This window comes from Brettanomyces nanus, chromosome 1, assembly GCF_011074865.1.
Source record: "Brettanomyces nanus chromosome 1, complete sequence".
Taxonomy (NCBI): domain Eukaryota; kingdom Fungi; phylum Ascomycota; class Pichiomycetes; order Pichiales; family Pichiaceae; genus Brettanomyces; species Brettanomyces nanus.
In genome coordinates this window covers 2,818,120-2,833,644 of record NC_052374.1, presented here as the reverse complement: position 1 = coordinate 2,833,644, position 15,525 = coordinate 2,818,120, and the positions used below count along the sequence as shown (strand labels likewise).

Here is a 15,525-nt window from a genome sequence, read left to right as displayed (position 1 = left end):
AAGACAAGAGAGAAAGAAGATGGAGAGAGATTGGTGGTTTAAAGCGCGAGATGGCAGCCGTGCGTGGACAGCGGGAACAGCGCGGTGGCCATGCGAGAAGTACGCGGGAACTACGGTTGACGACGTGGTGGTTCCACGATCTGCCCGGTCTACACGGAGACGCGTAGAAAATTTCGCTTCCGTCACTTCACCCTCCTCATCCATCACTTGCTCTCTTGTCCTCCAGTTATGGTTCGGCGATCTAGCAGAAAAAACAAGGGAATCAACAGAAGCCTTAAAGCCCTGGAAAATTTTGAAATCGAAGAGGCCAAAGGGAGAAACAAAGCCAAAGTTACTGATAGCAGCGTTCGATGCTTACCTTGTGGTACAACAGATGACAACTATGATGAGCAAAACGATTCTAGAATGATGATACAGTGTGATAAATGTAGGACGTGGCAGCACGTGATCTGTATGTTTCAGACTGATGATGAGAAGGTTATTCCAGAAGAGTATTATTGTAATGTCTGTGATCCCATCAACAAGATATACAAGGGTATGAAGGGAGAAGAAAACGTTGAAAAGGATCAGCAAGTGGAAGCTCAGGGTGAAGTGAAAGCTCAGGGTGAAGTGGAAGCTCAGGGTGAAGTGGAGGCTCAGGGTGAAGTGGAAGCTCAAGGTGAAGATACTTCTGATGGGGCCTTTGACGAAGAATCAAATAAACATCCTGTTAAGCGAAGAAAGACAAAGGCTAATGCCAAGGCGTTTAATACTAACAAGACACGAGAATCCGTGGTGAAACAGTTTGCACGTAAATTTGCGACAAAGGTTTCAAGTCTGGACCAATCGCTAGTTAACGAAGGGTGTTCAAAACGATGGGCCGATGAGATGGAGGGTTCATTATACGATGCCTATCCCCCAGTGGGAGGGCAGAGTGTATCAGACGAATATATGAAAAAGACGAGGACGCTTTTATTTAACTTAGGAAAGACTAATTTGATGGATAAAATAGTGAAGAGCAGTTTTGACTTTACTAAAATAGTACGACTAACACCTGAGGAGATGATGAGGGATGATTACAAGGAGCTTGCAAATGAGGTGAAAAAGCAGTCGATGAGTCAGACGATTTTGCCAAACACAGATGAAAAGGTGAGAATTAGAAGGACTCATCGTGGCGAAGAGATTATAGAGAACACTGAGTTTGGTCAGAAATCTATGGAGGATACCAGATTGGAAGAGATCGACAAGCTTCGAGAGGAGAAGGAGAAAAGGGAAAAAGAGGAGAAAGAGAAGCAGTTAGAAGAGCTGGGTATGCTTGGTATCGAAGAGGAGCCGTCCACAGTGGCTCATGTTGAGTTTAACTTGGATGTTAATGGGAGTGAAGCCGAAGAGGAGGCTGAAGAAGGGATTGACGGCGACGGTGTTGATGATAGTGATGGAGCACGTGATAGTATTTCACGTGTGAACGACGATGATTTTGACAAGATTCTCGAAAAGGGTGGATCTAGGACGGCTACGGCGAGTACAAAAAAGGGGAAGGACCAAGAAGAGCAACGGAAGTCCCCTCCAATCGTTGATGACATTGATTATGATCCACTTGATACAGTCCAATTAGAATTTACGGTATGGAGGGGGAGTATTGAATTTCCGGGAATCGGCTTGGTAAAGGTGAAGAGCGTTTTCCGATGCTCGACAGCCAAAGTGTCGAAGAACGAGCTTCTTCTAACAACGAAGCGAATATTCGGCGACTTTACGATGGGATCTCAGGGTCTTTTCAATGCGGGAAGGCTTTCTGCGTCGACGGCAGACGAGTATCTGAATAAAGTGATACAGTCACGTGACTTTTACATGTGCGAGATGATACCAGATAACGAAGGGGTTGTTGATTCCCCGGTGGATGAACAGGCCAATATGTTTAAATACATGGAGGTGTGGAATTATTTCCGCAACTTGCACAAGTATGGAGTGGTTGATGGCAAGCCAGATTACGTTAAAGATAGCTACGTGCTGTGCTTCTCGCGAGAGCAGTTACTGAATGGTGACATCCCTGCATTTCTGGATTATTTCGAGAGAGATAGCTTGTTCCATGAGATGGAAAAGGAACAATCTATAGAAAAGGAAGAACAGAAAGAGTTGAAAGATAAAAAAATGTATATACTATTTGTGGCCCGCAAGAAGTTGACTCAAGCACTCAAAGAGAGCAGTGGCAACAAATTCAACGAGCCCCTGCAAAGCATAATGAAGCAGCTAGCCAGCTAAATAACAAGATAGAGCTTACCTGAGTATATGTATTATCGTAGGTAGGTACAGAGTAGTAGTAGTGGTAGTACGTAGATGGGATGAGAAAAGCAATCGCTTAAGCTTAAGCCTTTGCCAAAGCCTTCTTGACAGCATAGTTTCTCTGCTTCTTCAACACCATAACCTGGAATCTCTCAAAGTCTGTAAGCTGTGCTCTCTTTTGTTTCTGAACGATCTTCTTGGCCCAAGCACTCTTTGTCCACTTAGCATCGATATCAGCAGCAGCCCACTTCCTAGTAACGGTGGAAGTTCTAGAACCTCTTGGAAGTCTGGCCAACACCAATGGAGTCAAAGTAAGTTTACTGAAACCAATGGCTTGTCTGGCGATAGCAGGTCCATCGATTAAAGCCCTCTTCTGGTCAATAATCTCAACAATCGCAGCCAATTTGTTCTCGACCAAAACGATTCTTCCCAATTCAACCAGTCTCCAGTTGGTAGTCTTAATACTAGATTCAGCAGCCATTTTGGTTATATGAGGAGAAATAAAGGTACCTTAAGTGTATAAAGTGTTTACTGTCAGTCCTTTGTAAACGCTTGTTCACCGGTCAAGAAATCTTTGAGGGTTCAGCTATCTAAGATAAAAAAATTTTCTGAAAAGGGTTGTGAAAAGTTTGCAAAATTTTTCTTCACACCTCGCTCCTTGTCTCACGTGATCTATTGATCATGTGATTCTATAATCATGTGCAGAGAACGGAGAGCATTGAAAGACGTGGAACTTGGGCCAGCTGTTGTGCGCAGATGAAACTGTGTCGTCCTTCGTTGTTGTTGTATCCCTCCTTCAATGTCAAACGCTCCTCAATTGGAACAGGAAAATGATAGTCAGTTCCATCAACTAGCCAATAAGATTTCGACGTTCCGAGATGTGGCCGGTGAAATCAATAACTACTCTCAGGAAGACTCTATTGCAATGAGTGGTATCTCTAGTAGTATGACACAACTGCAGCATAGTATCCGAAACGGCGCCAATAAGTTGACTCGTGTTATCAAGTCGAATCCTCGGTTATCACGAATGGTGGCAATAGGAGTTGGATTGTTTGTACTTATATACTTTACCTTTACGCATATACTATAGTTTATAAAGTTAAATATTTCTCTCAGCGGCAACATCCTTTCCTAAGTTGTAGTTACCAATGGCTTTTCCCCATTGAACTTTTGTCTTGTTGATGGGAAGCTGTCTTCTCAAGTTCTTGAATTGGTCCTCGTTTAGTTGGTTGAATTTATTGAGTAGTGTTATCTCAAATCTATCCTCTTCATTTGATATCTTGTCCATGACGTTATCATACGTCACGTTATGCGCAGTCACGTGAGTCTTCGTATTGAGAGCAACGTTACCGTCTTCGTAGTAGTGAACTTTGACGGAGATATCCCCAGATAACTCTCCACTGGAAACGTTGAAGCTGTAAAAGGACTGCCATTTACCGTTATAAAAGTTGGCGTCATTTAAGTTCTCATCGACTATGATGAGGTAGACAATATCGGCATCTTCTGTATCAGCCACGGCAATTCCCTTGTAGAAAGTAGGGTAATGCTGAAGGGCATAGTCGCAAATTTGGTTGTTCAAAGCGTCCAATTGTGGTGAAGGCGTAGTCTGAACAACCGGTTCGACATCAATGACCTTGAAATTTTCAAAGTCATAGTCGAATTTGAGCTTTAACACTGGATCGTAGTACTTGAGCCCTGATTGGTTAAACTTAGAGATGATGCCAAAGTCATCGTCGTTCAATTTGACTAGTTTGTAATCTCTGTTAAGGTGATATTGTTTGAGGTTTTGGGCGATGATCTTGCGAGAGTTGTCATTGTTGAGGATGGTTTTGAAATCCTTTTGAAGTGTGTTTTTACTGCCCGGAGGAGCATCATCTATCATGGAAGAGATGATTGATTGGAGAGACATTTTGTCGATTGATGAAAAATACAAAATGAGCGATGGTGAGTTACGGCTGAAGAGTACGCATCAGCGAATTTACTATGAAATTAGCGAGGGGGAATAAGTTTAACGAGAACATGGGGAGTACTTGGGGTGTCTACTTCACCAATTCTCCCTATCCGTTTCGGCACTAGTCGCTTACCCTTTTATATGTGGCGAATAATATAATGTGGGAAGCTTGGTATCCCAATCGGTCCACAAAAATTACCCGACAGAACAATGCAAAGATACTATCCTGTTGTATAGACAGAAGAAGTCTGAGTAATCAATGTAGTTGAAAGGATATGGCTGAAAAGGACTAAACCCGACTAAAAATGACTTAACCCGGCTAAAAATGGCAAAGTAGGTGACAATGCTCTGCAAAGTAGGTGACAATGTTCTGCAAAGTAGGTTGACAATGCTCTGTAAAGTACATCTACAATTCTTTTACGGGATATATTAGTAGATCCAACACTCTTTAGGTCGATGCAAGTTGGATTAATTGATGGGCATTTCGCTGAAAGGCTTGGTTGGTGGAACCCGGTTACGTCGCCTAACTGAGCGTATATCGTCCCACCTTCACCTTATGACGTTTTCATAAAATTCTTGCATAACTACCAGTAACTGACATATCAACAAGAAACTGCGCAACAATGGCAGGGAAGCAACTTTGGTGCCACTACTGTGTTGATTTCCATATGGGGATAGCAGCAATTTTTTGGATTTCTTCATCGCCGCCAATAATATCACCCGACGTCTCGCTATTCTTAGCAAACAGTTCGGTTAGTTAACAAGTTCGGTTAGTGAGCAAACTCTCGGTTACTTCTTCAAGTATCTACCTATCTACTATCTACTATCTATTACCTATTATCTATTATTTCTGGGTTGGCCTTACATCCTGCCAATTCTATCTAATTTTGACAACCTACATGGATCATCCTTTTGGTGCTGTCTTCTATTAATATCTTTAGAGACTTGACGAATTTTCTTGAAGGCAGTTCTTGGCTCTTACCTCATTGTAAGTTCCTGGTTCCTAGCTCCACCTAATTGTAAGTTCCTGGTTCCTCCTCCTACCTAATTGTAAGTTCCTGGTTCCTGGTTCCTACATGTACCTGGTTCCTAAGTTCATACGTTCCTTAGTTCCTGGTACCTAATCTGCAACTTAATTGACCTCTACACAATATAGAATGATGCAATGCAAAAAAAAATTTGTTGAACAATGTCAAGTTACAATAGAACATCCCTTATGGTAATCTCTGCATATTGTATGACCTCAAAAATAAACCTTCTTTGACCAGCCTTTCGTTCTCTCCAGCGATTCGGTCCGTTCGGCACATTCAACTCATAAAACTTATTCTGTCTATCAAGTCCCCCCACTCAATCCACTAATCCTTACTCTCCATCGAGCCATCCTCCTTTCCTTCTGCATTTAGTTACCACTCCGGTTCGTCCCCTTTCTTTTCGTGGGGCCCGTGGTAAATTAACGAATAGTTTTCTTGCTTTTCTATCTTTGTGCGGCTGTGCTTATCCCGGTACTATCCTATCATTTATCGAGTCTCATTTATATCCCATTAATTATCCATTTTATCTTGTGTGTTATTGCGACTCTTTCTTTCTTTTACTTCATCTCTTGATAACTCGACTTTTCTCAATGGCTTCTATACACCATAACTATGACCATTTCCATGACCATGACTATGATTATGACTATGACCATGACTATGACCATGACCATGACTTTGACCATGACTATGACCATGACCATGACTATGACCATGTCCTTGGTGCATCTTCTATTTCAGTGACATCCATTGACCCTCTGGAATTAAACTTTGATACCGCAAACTTGCTCGACGATTTTATTGACCCTATTGCTCAATCAAAATCGCTTCAACAGATGCAATCGCTTACTCCTCCGGATTTCAACGACCAGTTGGTCTATTCATCTCTCTCTGACAATTCTCCTCTATCTGTGACCTCCGCCTCTAGTGAGAATTCTGCAGCTCTCGCTTCTTCATATTCTCCTTCGTCCGCATACTCCACTTCCAAACCTCCTTCAACGGCAAGTTCCCTTAACTCAATCTTCTCCTTTTTCACAGATTCTCAACCTTCTCGTGCTCCAGATTCATTCGACCTTTTTTCCTACACTTCTCCCTTCAAGGATGAACCCGCAATTGCTTCCGTTGAAACTGCTACTACTGTTTCCACCGAGCCTGCTGCCATTTCTGCTCCTTCTACTGCATTTCTACCCGAGTTTTCAGACCCTTTCGTCTCCAATTCTTCGACTCTATCTCGGGCCACCCCTCCAATTGTTCACAAATCGCCCGTCCTTAAATCCCAATCTTCCTCATCATCAATTGACCCCTATTTATTTGTTTCCAAGACACTCAATTTGAATGCAGGTGTCTCTCCAGACGAGCTTACTTGTGATCAGGGAAACCTGAGTCTTCCTGCTCTCTCGCATAGAAAGTCCCTTTCGACTACAGTGGATAAAGCTTCAGCACTTTCTGCTCCTGTTGCGTCCCCCGTGAAAAATCATCACGGTGTCCATTCTATCAATGGTAAGCGTATTAGTGATTCTAGGCTCTCACTAGCGCAACTAGCAGTCGTTTTAAACCTCGGGGGAAAAATCGAAGAGACCTCCAAAAGAGAAAAGCAGATTCTAGCCATTCTTAGAGACGAATTGCAATTCCCCCTAGGCGAAAAGACCTGGATTCGTGATACCCCAGTAAATGTGAGAGAGAGATTGATGGACGAACTATACGTCCGTGTTCAGGAACGTTTTAATTATGGCTATAGCCAGGATACACTAAGTGTCGTGGTCAGAAGAGCTAGTTATTACCTTATGCAAGGACGCTTGAGAAGGGAGAGAAGACTCTACCGCAAAAAAAACTGTGAAGGTACTACGCTTCCCGGCACTTGCAGTGAAAGTCGATCTTCCTCGCGTCCTCCTGGTTCCAGCCCCGAAAAGGCCATAAATCTTACCCATTAGTGCATTCCCATGTATAATTTATTCTATTTCGGTTAACTATCAGTATGTAGTGGTGTAAGGATGAGCTGTGTAATATTTTCTAGGGGCCTTCAAGATTGAGTCTCCTCCATCTAGGAGACCACTCGCTTTGTTCATTCCCCCCTTGACACTATTAAGAATGTCTGGCTACTCTCAAGATGATCTGATCGATTATTCTGAAAAAGATGAAGGCATTTTTGATGAGGATCATTCGGCCAACGAAGAATATGATAAATTGTATGAGTTATTGCCACAGCTAAAGAAGCAGGTGGCAGGCAAATACCAACATTTAGATGAAAAAAAGATGAAGGAACTTCTCTGGAACAACTATTTCAACGTGGAGGACACTGTTACAGAGATCAAGGACACTTTCAAGGGTAAGTATACCACGTTATATTGTTCTATATGAAAATTAACGACTCTACTAGCAACTGACTAGGATTCTAATACGTTTACTAAGTTATAGGGAGAAATGCCTCTGCTTCTGACGTTCCCCGTGTAAACGGGGGGCTTTCTGGGCTACTGTTGAAACGTCATTCTAAGTTTCAGCCCTCGTCTGGAGGGGGTTTGGCTGGCTTAATGGCCCGAAAGCATATAAAGGATGAGGAAAGTACGACTGGATTGAGTAAGTTGGCTATGCGGATCAAGAAACAGAGGATGGAGGGTCCTGCAACAGTTATTGAAAGGATGAAGAAAGTACCGGTTAAGTTAGTGCCACCCAAAGTTTTGGAATTGCCTCCAAAGAAGTCGCCAGAACCTGCGTCTCCTCCCGTTCGTTCTTTCTCTCCCGAATTACCCAAACTACCTGAATTCTCTCTGACTGCTCCAGTCCATCTTACATCTTTCCCGTCTAGTTTGCTTACTAGAGTCATTTTTTTCGATCAATTGGGCCAAGCAAGTCCCAATTTGATTCATGAACGGCATCAATTAGGGACTAAATTAAAGACCGATTTGGATTTTTTTCGTACCTTTACTAACTCTCATTCCGATATAGCACGCAGGGTCACAGCGAACTTTTCTGAGCCAAGCCCTGACGAGAAGCAGAGAAAGTTGGATCAGATGACCAGTGAAATGTCTAAAGTCAATCTTTCTAAGAAGAAAGCACCGGCCAAGCCTCACACTACCAAACCAAAAAAGAAGATTGATTTGCAGAAAGAACTCTCGGAGAAGTCTAGCAAACCTAATTTGTCCTTTATTGTCATTGGCCATGTAGATAGCGGAAAATCAACGATGATCGGGCGACTATTGTACGATTTGAAGATTGTAGACTCCAAGACTATGCATAGATTGACTAAAGAAAGCGATAGCATTGGAAAATCATCATTTTCATTGGCCTGGATTATGGACCAAACACCAGAAGAACGATCCCGTGGGGTTACTGTAGATATTTGCCAAACTCAGTTCGAGACTAAGACCAGTAGATTCACCGTGATCGATTCTCCTGGTCACAAGGATTACGTGCCAAAAATGATCAATGGTGTGACACAAGCAGATATCGCAGTAATGATTGTTGATACAGCATCGTTCGAAGCTGGCTTCAGCAACAATGGACAGACGAAAGAGCATCTTACTATTGCCAAGAACTTGGGTATCAAGAGGTGTATTATTGCCGTGAACAAGATGGACACTGTTGACTGGGACGTGTCTGAATTCATTGGAGTGAGAGACCAATTGAGTGCATTTCTAATAGAGAATTTAAAGTATGAAGCTGACAATTTGATCTTCGTTCCAACCAGTGGATTCCTTGGCGATAATGTTGTAAAGAAGTCCACAAATTGTTCCTGGTACAAAGGAAAGCCATTAATGCAGTTGCTTGAAGAAGAGAGTCGTGGAAACAATCGTGTGTTTGACGAAAAGAGCCGCTTTATCATGACTATCAACGACTTACAGCAGGGAAGTCGAGATGATGAGCTAATTCTGGGGGGTAGAATCAATTCTGGATTTGTCCAACCTGGAGAGACGATTTTGATTGCTCCTGGCCAGGAGAGCGCCACTGTCGATAGCATTTGCGTAAGCAGTTCGGACGTTGGATCGTCTATCCTCAAGAAGTCTCTGCAGAACTTGGCAATTGAAGGAGAGTTTGTCGAATTGAAGTTGAAGAAAATTGATAATGCGGACAACATCAAGATTGGAGACTTGATAACAAAGATTGACGACCCTTTAGAGTCTGTTAGAAAGCTCAGATGTGAGATCACTTGTTTCAATTTGGACAGACCTTTGTTAGTTGGTACTCCATTCATTTTATTCAGGGGAAACGTTTCCATTCCTTCTCGTTTTTCCAAAATTGAACAGATTATAACGGCATCTGGCAAATTGAACAAGAAGAGAAAGCACTTATCGTCCGATAATAGTGGCATCGCCGAGATTGAGATCTTAGATGGAGAAATTCCAATAATAACGTTCAAGGAGAGTGAGAAGTTGGGTCGAATTGTAATAAGAAAGGACGGAAAGACGGTCGGAGCCGGAAGGGTGTTGTAGGGCAGACGCTATTATTAATTATGATATCATTCTATAGACAAAAATCATAGTATATAATCTATCATCAACAATATTATACTGATGGCCATTATCATGAAACTCAAGTTTCGGCCTGAATTTCTGGCTCTCTCATTAGCCTTTACCAACTGCTTGTTACCCATATTGACATTACTAAGTATATCATCCTGATAGTCAGCCAATGTATTGATAGACTCGTTCTGAAGGTTGAGCTGTAGCGATATCTCGTTGATCATCGAAGAAATCTCTATAACGGATGATTCCATGTGAGTCACAGACTTTAAGTTCTCATTTTTGAGATGAATTTGAAGATTCTCGTTCTCTTTAGTAAGTTGCTGAAGCTGCTGAGGCTCTAAGGAGTCATCTAACTCCCTAAAAGAATCAGTGACACCTTGATCTGCGACATAATCAGTTGTCGCGCTTATATCCGAATAAATATCATTAGTAGCCAAGTATGATCTGTCCTGCTCCAATTTCCGAGCTCTTCGGCGATTGCTAAGCTCCACAAATGAATCAGATACCTTTGTAAGCCGAATTCCCAATGCCTTGACTACATTGAGTCGCATCTGGCACACGGTATCACATACTATCTGCATATAATGGCCGTACTCACCCATTGAGGCTAAGTTACGGCTCAAAGACTCAAGAGAGGCACCATTTGTCACTTGCATCGATTCGTTAAGCGTCTGAGCAGATTTCTGAAAGGTCTGCAATTTTTTGTGTAGCACGCTGAGCTGCAACTTAAACGTGGAGTCGATCTCGTCCTTGGCCAGATCTGTCAGTGTCTTGGAGTTCCATAATAAGTAGTCAGTTTGAATGGCCAGTAGTAATCTGGAGAGCTCGTCAATGGTCGAACTGAGTTTCTGCGATGTCTGGACGAATTGTGACGATCGGCTGAAACCATTGTCGTCAATGACTCCATTGGAAAGCCCTTTAGGCCGGGCGGATTGAGTCTTGACCTGTCTCTGTTTGAGCGATGGGTCTCTGCGAGTGAATTCCTCCTGATAAATGCGGGAACACTGCTGGAAAAGAGCTGTTCTGTCCATGGTTCAATTCTAGGTACTTGCGATAAAGATGCACCCACCGTGCGGTGGTGCAAGTGGATGTATGCAGTGACGAATCTTCCAGTGCGGTGCACGGATGTGGGCCTTTAAAGAATGCCGATTGGACTCTTCTTTTCGTCCTTTTTAATCTACTGTTGCTTCTCTATAGACGCTGCAATTCCTCTCCATGGATACCTTCAATGAAACTAACGTTTGGGGAGACTCATCACTGAAACGTTCTACAGATTTGCCCAGAGACCATATAGGGGGGCATACTGGGGAGCTTCCCGGCACACTTACTGAGGATCTAGATGGACAGATTACCGACACGGCCAACGCGAACGCGAACGCCAATGCCGATTCCGACTCCTACGCAGATCCAAATGCCGCAGATTCAAACCCTTTTACGGATTACAATGACCATGATCAGTCCAATGACACAAAGATGATGGAAGAGGTTGATTTCAGAGCTGATTTTGACGATGGAAGAGGAACGGAAAGTAGGATGCACGACGCAGGTGCTGAGGCTGAGGCTGAGTCCGAGGCTCAGTCTGAGGGCAGGGCAGATGCTGACGACATCGATGAATTCAAGATCCAGAACGAATTGGCGGCCACTATGCAGTCTCTTGCTGTGAAGGCAGATACTTACGACGATGCAAGTGCTCAGAACGATGCCGTGGCTTCTGTGGACGCTGCTGCCACTTCTCGGCGTCTTCTGTCGTCTCTCACGGAGTCTGATCCTGTTCATATCGACGAAATTGTTCTTCCTGGGGCTGACGAGACTCTTTTCCGTGGCCAAAATGACCAGGGAGGCCCGTTGGATGTTCTTGCCATGACTGACGACTCTTCGGAACCTCTAAAAAGTCCTAACACAATCAAGAACGACTCGTCGGAACGATCATTGGTGTCGCCTAACAAGAAAAAGACACTGCTAAGACGACCTCGTAGAGTTAAAAGCGGAGTAGATACTCGTCATACTGATGAGGTTAACATTGATCCACTAACTGCCTTACAGAAGGCCAAGACGATCAGTAAAGATGCTGTGGAAACCGCAAAATTTGCCGTCTCATCACGTACTAATCTCATTGCATCACTGAATAAGCCTCTTTTCCAGCTGGATAGGCAGACGGTTGTTCCTAAGGGTGAAGAAACGGCTAATTCAAGTCTCAAATCCCCCCAGGGTAAACCTACACAGGAGCTACCCTCTTACAGCTTCGATATTACCGTGGGTGACCCTATCAAAGTGGGAGAAATTACAAATGCTCATGTCGTTTACACTATAAGTACTGAATCGGATTCACCGATGCTGAGAACTCCTCAAATAGAAGTTACACGACGTTATAGAGATTTTCTATGGCTTTATCATCAATTACTCAACAATCATCTTGGTTATATAATTCCTCCACCTCCTGAAAAACAGGTTTATGGTAGATTTGATGATAGGTTTATAGAAAATAGGCGTATTGCCTTGGAGAGGATGCTCAGCAAGATCTCTGAAAGACCAGTCTTTCAAAACGATCCTGATTTCATCTTATTTTTACAGAGTGCCGAGTTTTCCGAGGAATCGCATGACCGTGAGCATGCGATCAAGCATGGTAGGGATGACGATTCTCCACTGTTTGACGACAATACCGGCAGTGGTTCGAGCCCTGGCAGCTTTTTCAGCTCTTTAATGGGACTAAACATGCCGAAGTTTGTGGAAACAGATAATTTCATTCTCGAGAGACAGAACTATACTGAGAACTTGAGTAATCAACTTGGGTCCTTGTCAAAAAGTTTGGATTTCATTCTTGAAAAGAGAGAAGAACTCATCCGAACACAAGGTGAATTGGTCAAGTTGATCAGCAGTCTTGCGGATATCGAGGTGAATAGTGAAGTTACAGAATTGATGACGAATTTTGAAGAATTGCAGAAGAAAATAGAGCAATTAATGGAAAGAAGCAACTTATCTCAAATTATGACAATAGGTGCAACTATCGATGAATATATTAGGGTGATAGGGTCGATTCGCAACTGTTTCGAGAACAGATTCAAGCTGTGCAGCTGTGTAGTGAATCTGGAGTATCAGCAAAGCAAAAAGCAGAAGCAGTTGGAGAGAGTAAGAGCAAACAATCATAATCAGACAGATAAGCTGGAGAAATATGAGAAAGAGCTACAGGCTTTTGATGCCACTTTGGCCAAGCAGCAACGATTTAGGGATGAGTTTACCAGGGTTTTGAAGTCGGAATTGGCCAGATTCGAGTTTGAAAAAGTCAAGGAGTTCAAGAACGTTATAGAAATTTATTGGGAAGGGTTGATTGAGAGTCAGAAGGAGTTGATCGAGCTCTGGGAGAGTTTTTATAGTGAAATCGAGTCTAAGTAGGTCGGTCTAGCAGGAAATACATACATATCTGCTATCATGTGGAGTTTCTTAGTGTAGTGTTTGTCTTGCCTCCTTGCACCGCTTCGCGTTCCGTACCTTTTTCATATCACTTTCTCTTTATCTCTAATGATTCACAAAGAATACACAGGCATCCCTGGTGGTTCTCTGGCTTCAATTGAGTCTCCTATTGGATCCATAGGGAATTCGGGATCTGTGGGAGTTCCAGAACCGGCCAATCGGCTCTCTGGCTTTTCTGGAACAGCCTCTTTCTCCCCCTTAAAGATTGCTTTCGTGGTAGTGCTCTTTGTGTTGGCACTTGGCTCTTTTGTCGTCCAAACCGAGCTCACCAGCGTTCTTTTTATTACTCATCACTTCCATGATCCTCTTTTTCTTATGCTGATTACTCACGGCTCCTGGTGGCTTCTTTGGCCCTTACAAATTCTCTCTGTTGCTTCATACAAAACAGTCAGACGACACCATCTCTATCGCGAGGGGTATGCGAACCCTCATGGAAAGCCCTGGAAGGGAATCAGAAGATCGTTCACGTCATCCATAAAGACTCAGCATCGTAATGTCGCTCATACTGCGCAGTTAACTGCTGCCAACAATCATCCGGATTACATTTTGGAGTTTTCTGGTAGGGGCTTCCATCGTTATTCTGATTTTCTACAGAGCTTTGCTCTCAAACACATGTTTTTCTCCACATTAAGACTCTGTATAGTGCTCAATATCGCCGCTTCGACTTGGTATATTGCTATGCAGCTTTCTACAGGGGCTGATGTCACAGCCATTTACAATTCTTCTGCTTTCACCGCATATGTATTTGCTATTCCCCTTTTACACGAGGCTTTTTCTTGGTTGAAAGCCAGCTCCGTTATTATTGCAATCACAGGGGTTGCTGTTGTTGCCTACGGTGGCCCTTCAGATTCACAAGACACTTCAAAGTATCCTCATAGATTATTAGGTGACTCGATTATCCTTGGAGGTGCCATCCTATACGGGTTCTATGAGGTTCTCTACAAGAAAGAGTGTTGCCCTCCTTCTGGTGATGTTAGCGCTCGAAGAGAGGCCACTTTCTCTAATTTTACCATGTGTCTCATCGGTATAAATAGCTGCATAGTACTTTCTTTGCTTTTATTGGTTGCACACTTGCTTGGTTTCTATACGGTACACCTTCCTAAAGGAACTTCTGCCTGGTGGATTGTTATCCTATCCATTTTAAGTAACATGGTGTTTACTCTTTCTTTTCTCGGTCTTATGTCTCTAACTTCACCAGTGTTTTCTTCCGTGGCTTCTTTGCTTACTATTTTGCTTGTGGGAGCTACAGAGTGGATGTTCAGGGGTATATCTATTGGCTGGCTTCAACTACTAGGATACTGTTTTATTATGACAGGATTTGGTCTGCTTACGTACGCAAGTTGGTCTGAGATATCCGAGGAAGATACAGAAGATCAACTTATTGATACCGATACGGAATCCTCCTACAGTAATGTTGTTTCAGTGTGATTAGTATAAAGGAAATAGATCAATGGATCGAAACACATGTTAACATGCGGATCATTTGTGATCAGCATTTGCATAAAGTGCATTTGCACTCAGAGCACTGACATTTAGTGCATTTGCACTCAGAGCACTGACATTTAGTGCATTTGCACTCGGAGCACTGACATTTAGTGCATTTGCACTCAGAGCACTGACATTTGGTGCATTTGCACTCAGAGCACTGACATTTGGTGCATTTGCACTCAGAGCACTGACATTTGGTGCATTTGCACTCAGAGCACTGACATTTGGTGCATTTGCACTCAGAGCACTGACATTTGGTGCATTTGCACTCGGAGCACTGACATTTAGTGCATTTGCACTCAGAGCACTGACATTTGGTGCATTTGCACTCAGAGCACTGACATTTGGTGCATTTGCACTCAGAGCACTGACATTTGGTGCATTTGCACTCAGAGCACTGACATTTGGTGCATTTGCACTCAGAGCACTGACATTTGGTGCATTTGCACTCGGAGCACTGACATTTAGTGCATTTGCACTCAGAGCACTGACATTTGGTGCATTTGCACTCGGAGCACTGACATTTGGTGCATTGGCAGCTCTTATCTGAACTGTTGACGTTATCTTCGTTTAGCTGGGTTGACATTTTGATAATTCTTGAAACTTGTACCTATAAACTCTCCAAAAACTATTTTAAATGAGGATTGATCCAAGTCCTTATATACCCCAAATGGATCCGCCTAAATCTCAGCATTAATCCCTCAGCATAAATATCTCAGCATAAATCCCTCAGCATAAATCTCTCAGCATAAATCTCTCAGCATAAATATCTCAGCATAAATATCTCAGCACAAGTATCTCAGCGTTAATACCTCGGCACAAGTATCTCTGCACAAGTATCACTGCACAAATCTCTAAGCATAAGTTT

General features: G+C 43.0%; 8 protein-coding genes across 8 annotated transcripts; 5 read left to right on the top strand and 3 right to left on the bottom strand.

Annotated features, from left to right (window-relative positions):
* Positions 1–228: 228 nt before the first annotated feature.
* On the top strand, positions 229–2,238 carry FOA43_001322 (uncharacterized protein; the record flags this gene model as incomplete). The annotated part of the gene is made up of 1 exon (XM_038921642.1): positions 229–2,238. The coding sequence occupies one exon, from the start codon at positions 229–231 to the stop codon at positions 2,236–2,238; it is 2,010 nt and encodes a 669-aa protein (XP_038777570.1).
* A 103-nt stretch (positions 2,239–2,341) lies between these two features.
* FOA43_001321 (uncharacterized protein) lies at positions 2,342–2,740 on the bottom strand (the record flags this gene model as incomplete). The annotated part of the gene is made up of 1 exon (XM_038921641.1): positions 2,342–2,740. The coding sequence occupies one exon, from the start codon at positions 2,738–2,740 to the stop codon at positions 2,342–2,344; it is 399 nt and encodes a 132-aa protein (XP_038777569.1).
* A 618-nt stretch (positions 2,741–3,358) lies between these two features.
* FOA43_001320 (uncharacterized protein) lies at positions 3,359–4,168 on the bottom strand (the record flags this gene model as incomplete). Its single annotated transcript, XM_038921640.1, has 1 exon — positions 3,359–4,168. One exon carries the CDS (start codon positions 4,166–4,168, stop codon positions 3,359–3,361), a length of 810 nt encoding a protein of 269 aa, XP_038777568.1.
* Positions 4,169–5,831: 1,663 nt separating this feature from the next.
* FOA43_001319 (uncharacterized protein) lies at positions 5,832–7,172 on the top strand (the record flags this gene model as incomplete). The annotated part of the gene is made up of 1 exon (XM_038921639.1): positions 5,832–7,172. One exon carries the CDS (start codon positions 5,832–5,834, stop codon positions 7,170–7,172), a length of 1,341 nt encoding a protein of 446 aa, XP_038777567.1.
* A 157-nt stretch (positions 7,173–7,329) lies between these two features.
* FOA43_001318 (uncharacterized protein) lies at positions 7,330–9,668 on the top strand (the record flags this gene model as incomplete). Its single annotated transcript, XM_038921638.1, has 2 exons — positions 7,330–7,567; positions 7,657–9,668. The coding sequence occupies 2 exons, from the start codon at positions 7,330–7,332 to the stop codon at positions 9,666–9,668; spliced, it is 2,250 nt and encodes a 749-aa protein (XP_038777566.1).
* A 44-nt stretch (positions 9,669–9,712) lies between these two features.
* FOA43_001317 (uncharacterized protein) lies at positions 9,713–10,732 on the bottom strand (the record flags this gene model as incomplete). The annotated part of the gene is made up of 1 exon (XM_038921637.1): positions 9,713–10,732. One exon carries the CDS (start codon positions 10,730–10,732, stop codon positions 9,713–9,715), a length of 1,020 nt encoding a protein of 339 aa, XP_038777565.1.
* Positions 10,733–10,916: 184 nt separating this feature from the next.
* On the top strand, positions 10,917–13,091 carry FOA43_001316 (uncharacterized protein; the record flags this gene model as incomplete). Its single annotated transcript, XM_038921636.1, has 1 exon — positions 10,917–13,091. The coding sequence occupies one exon, from the start codon at positions 10,917–10,919 to the stop codon at positions 13,089–13,091; it is 2,175 nt and encodes a 724-aa protein (XP_038777564.1).
* A 690-nt stretch (positions 13,092–13,781) lies between these two features.
* Positions 13,782–15,207, top strand: FOA43_001315 (uncharacterized protein; the record flags this gene model as incomplete). Its single annotated transcript, XM_038921635.1, has 2 exons — positions 13,782–14,593; positions 14,676–15,207. The coding sequence occupies 2 exons, from the start codon at positions 13,782–13,784 to the stop codon at positions 15,205–15,207; spliced, it is 1,344 nt and encodes a 447-aa protein (XP_038777563.1).
* Positions 15,208–15,525: the final 318 nt, after the last annotated feature.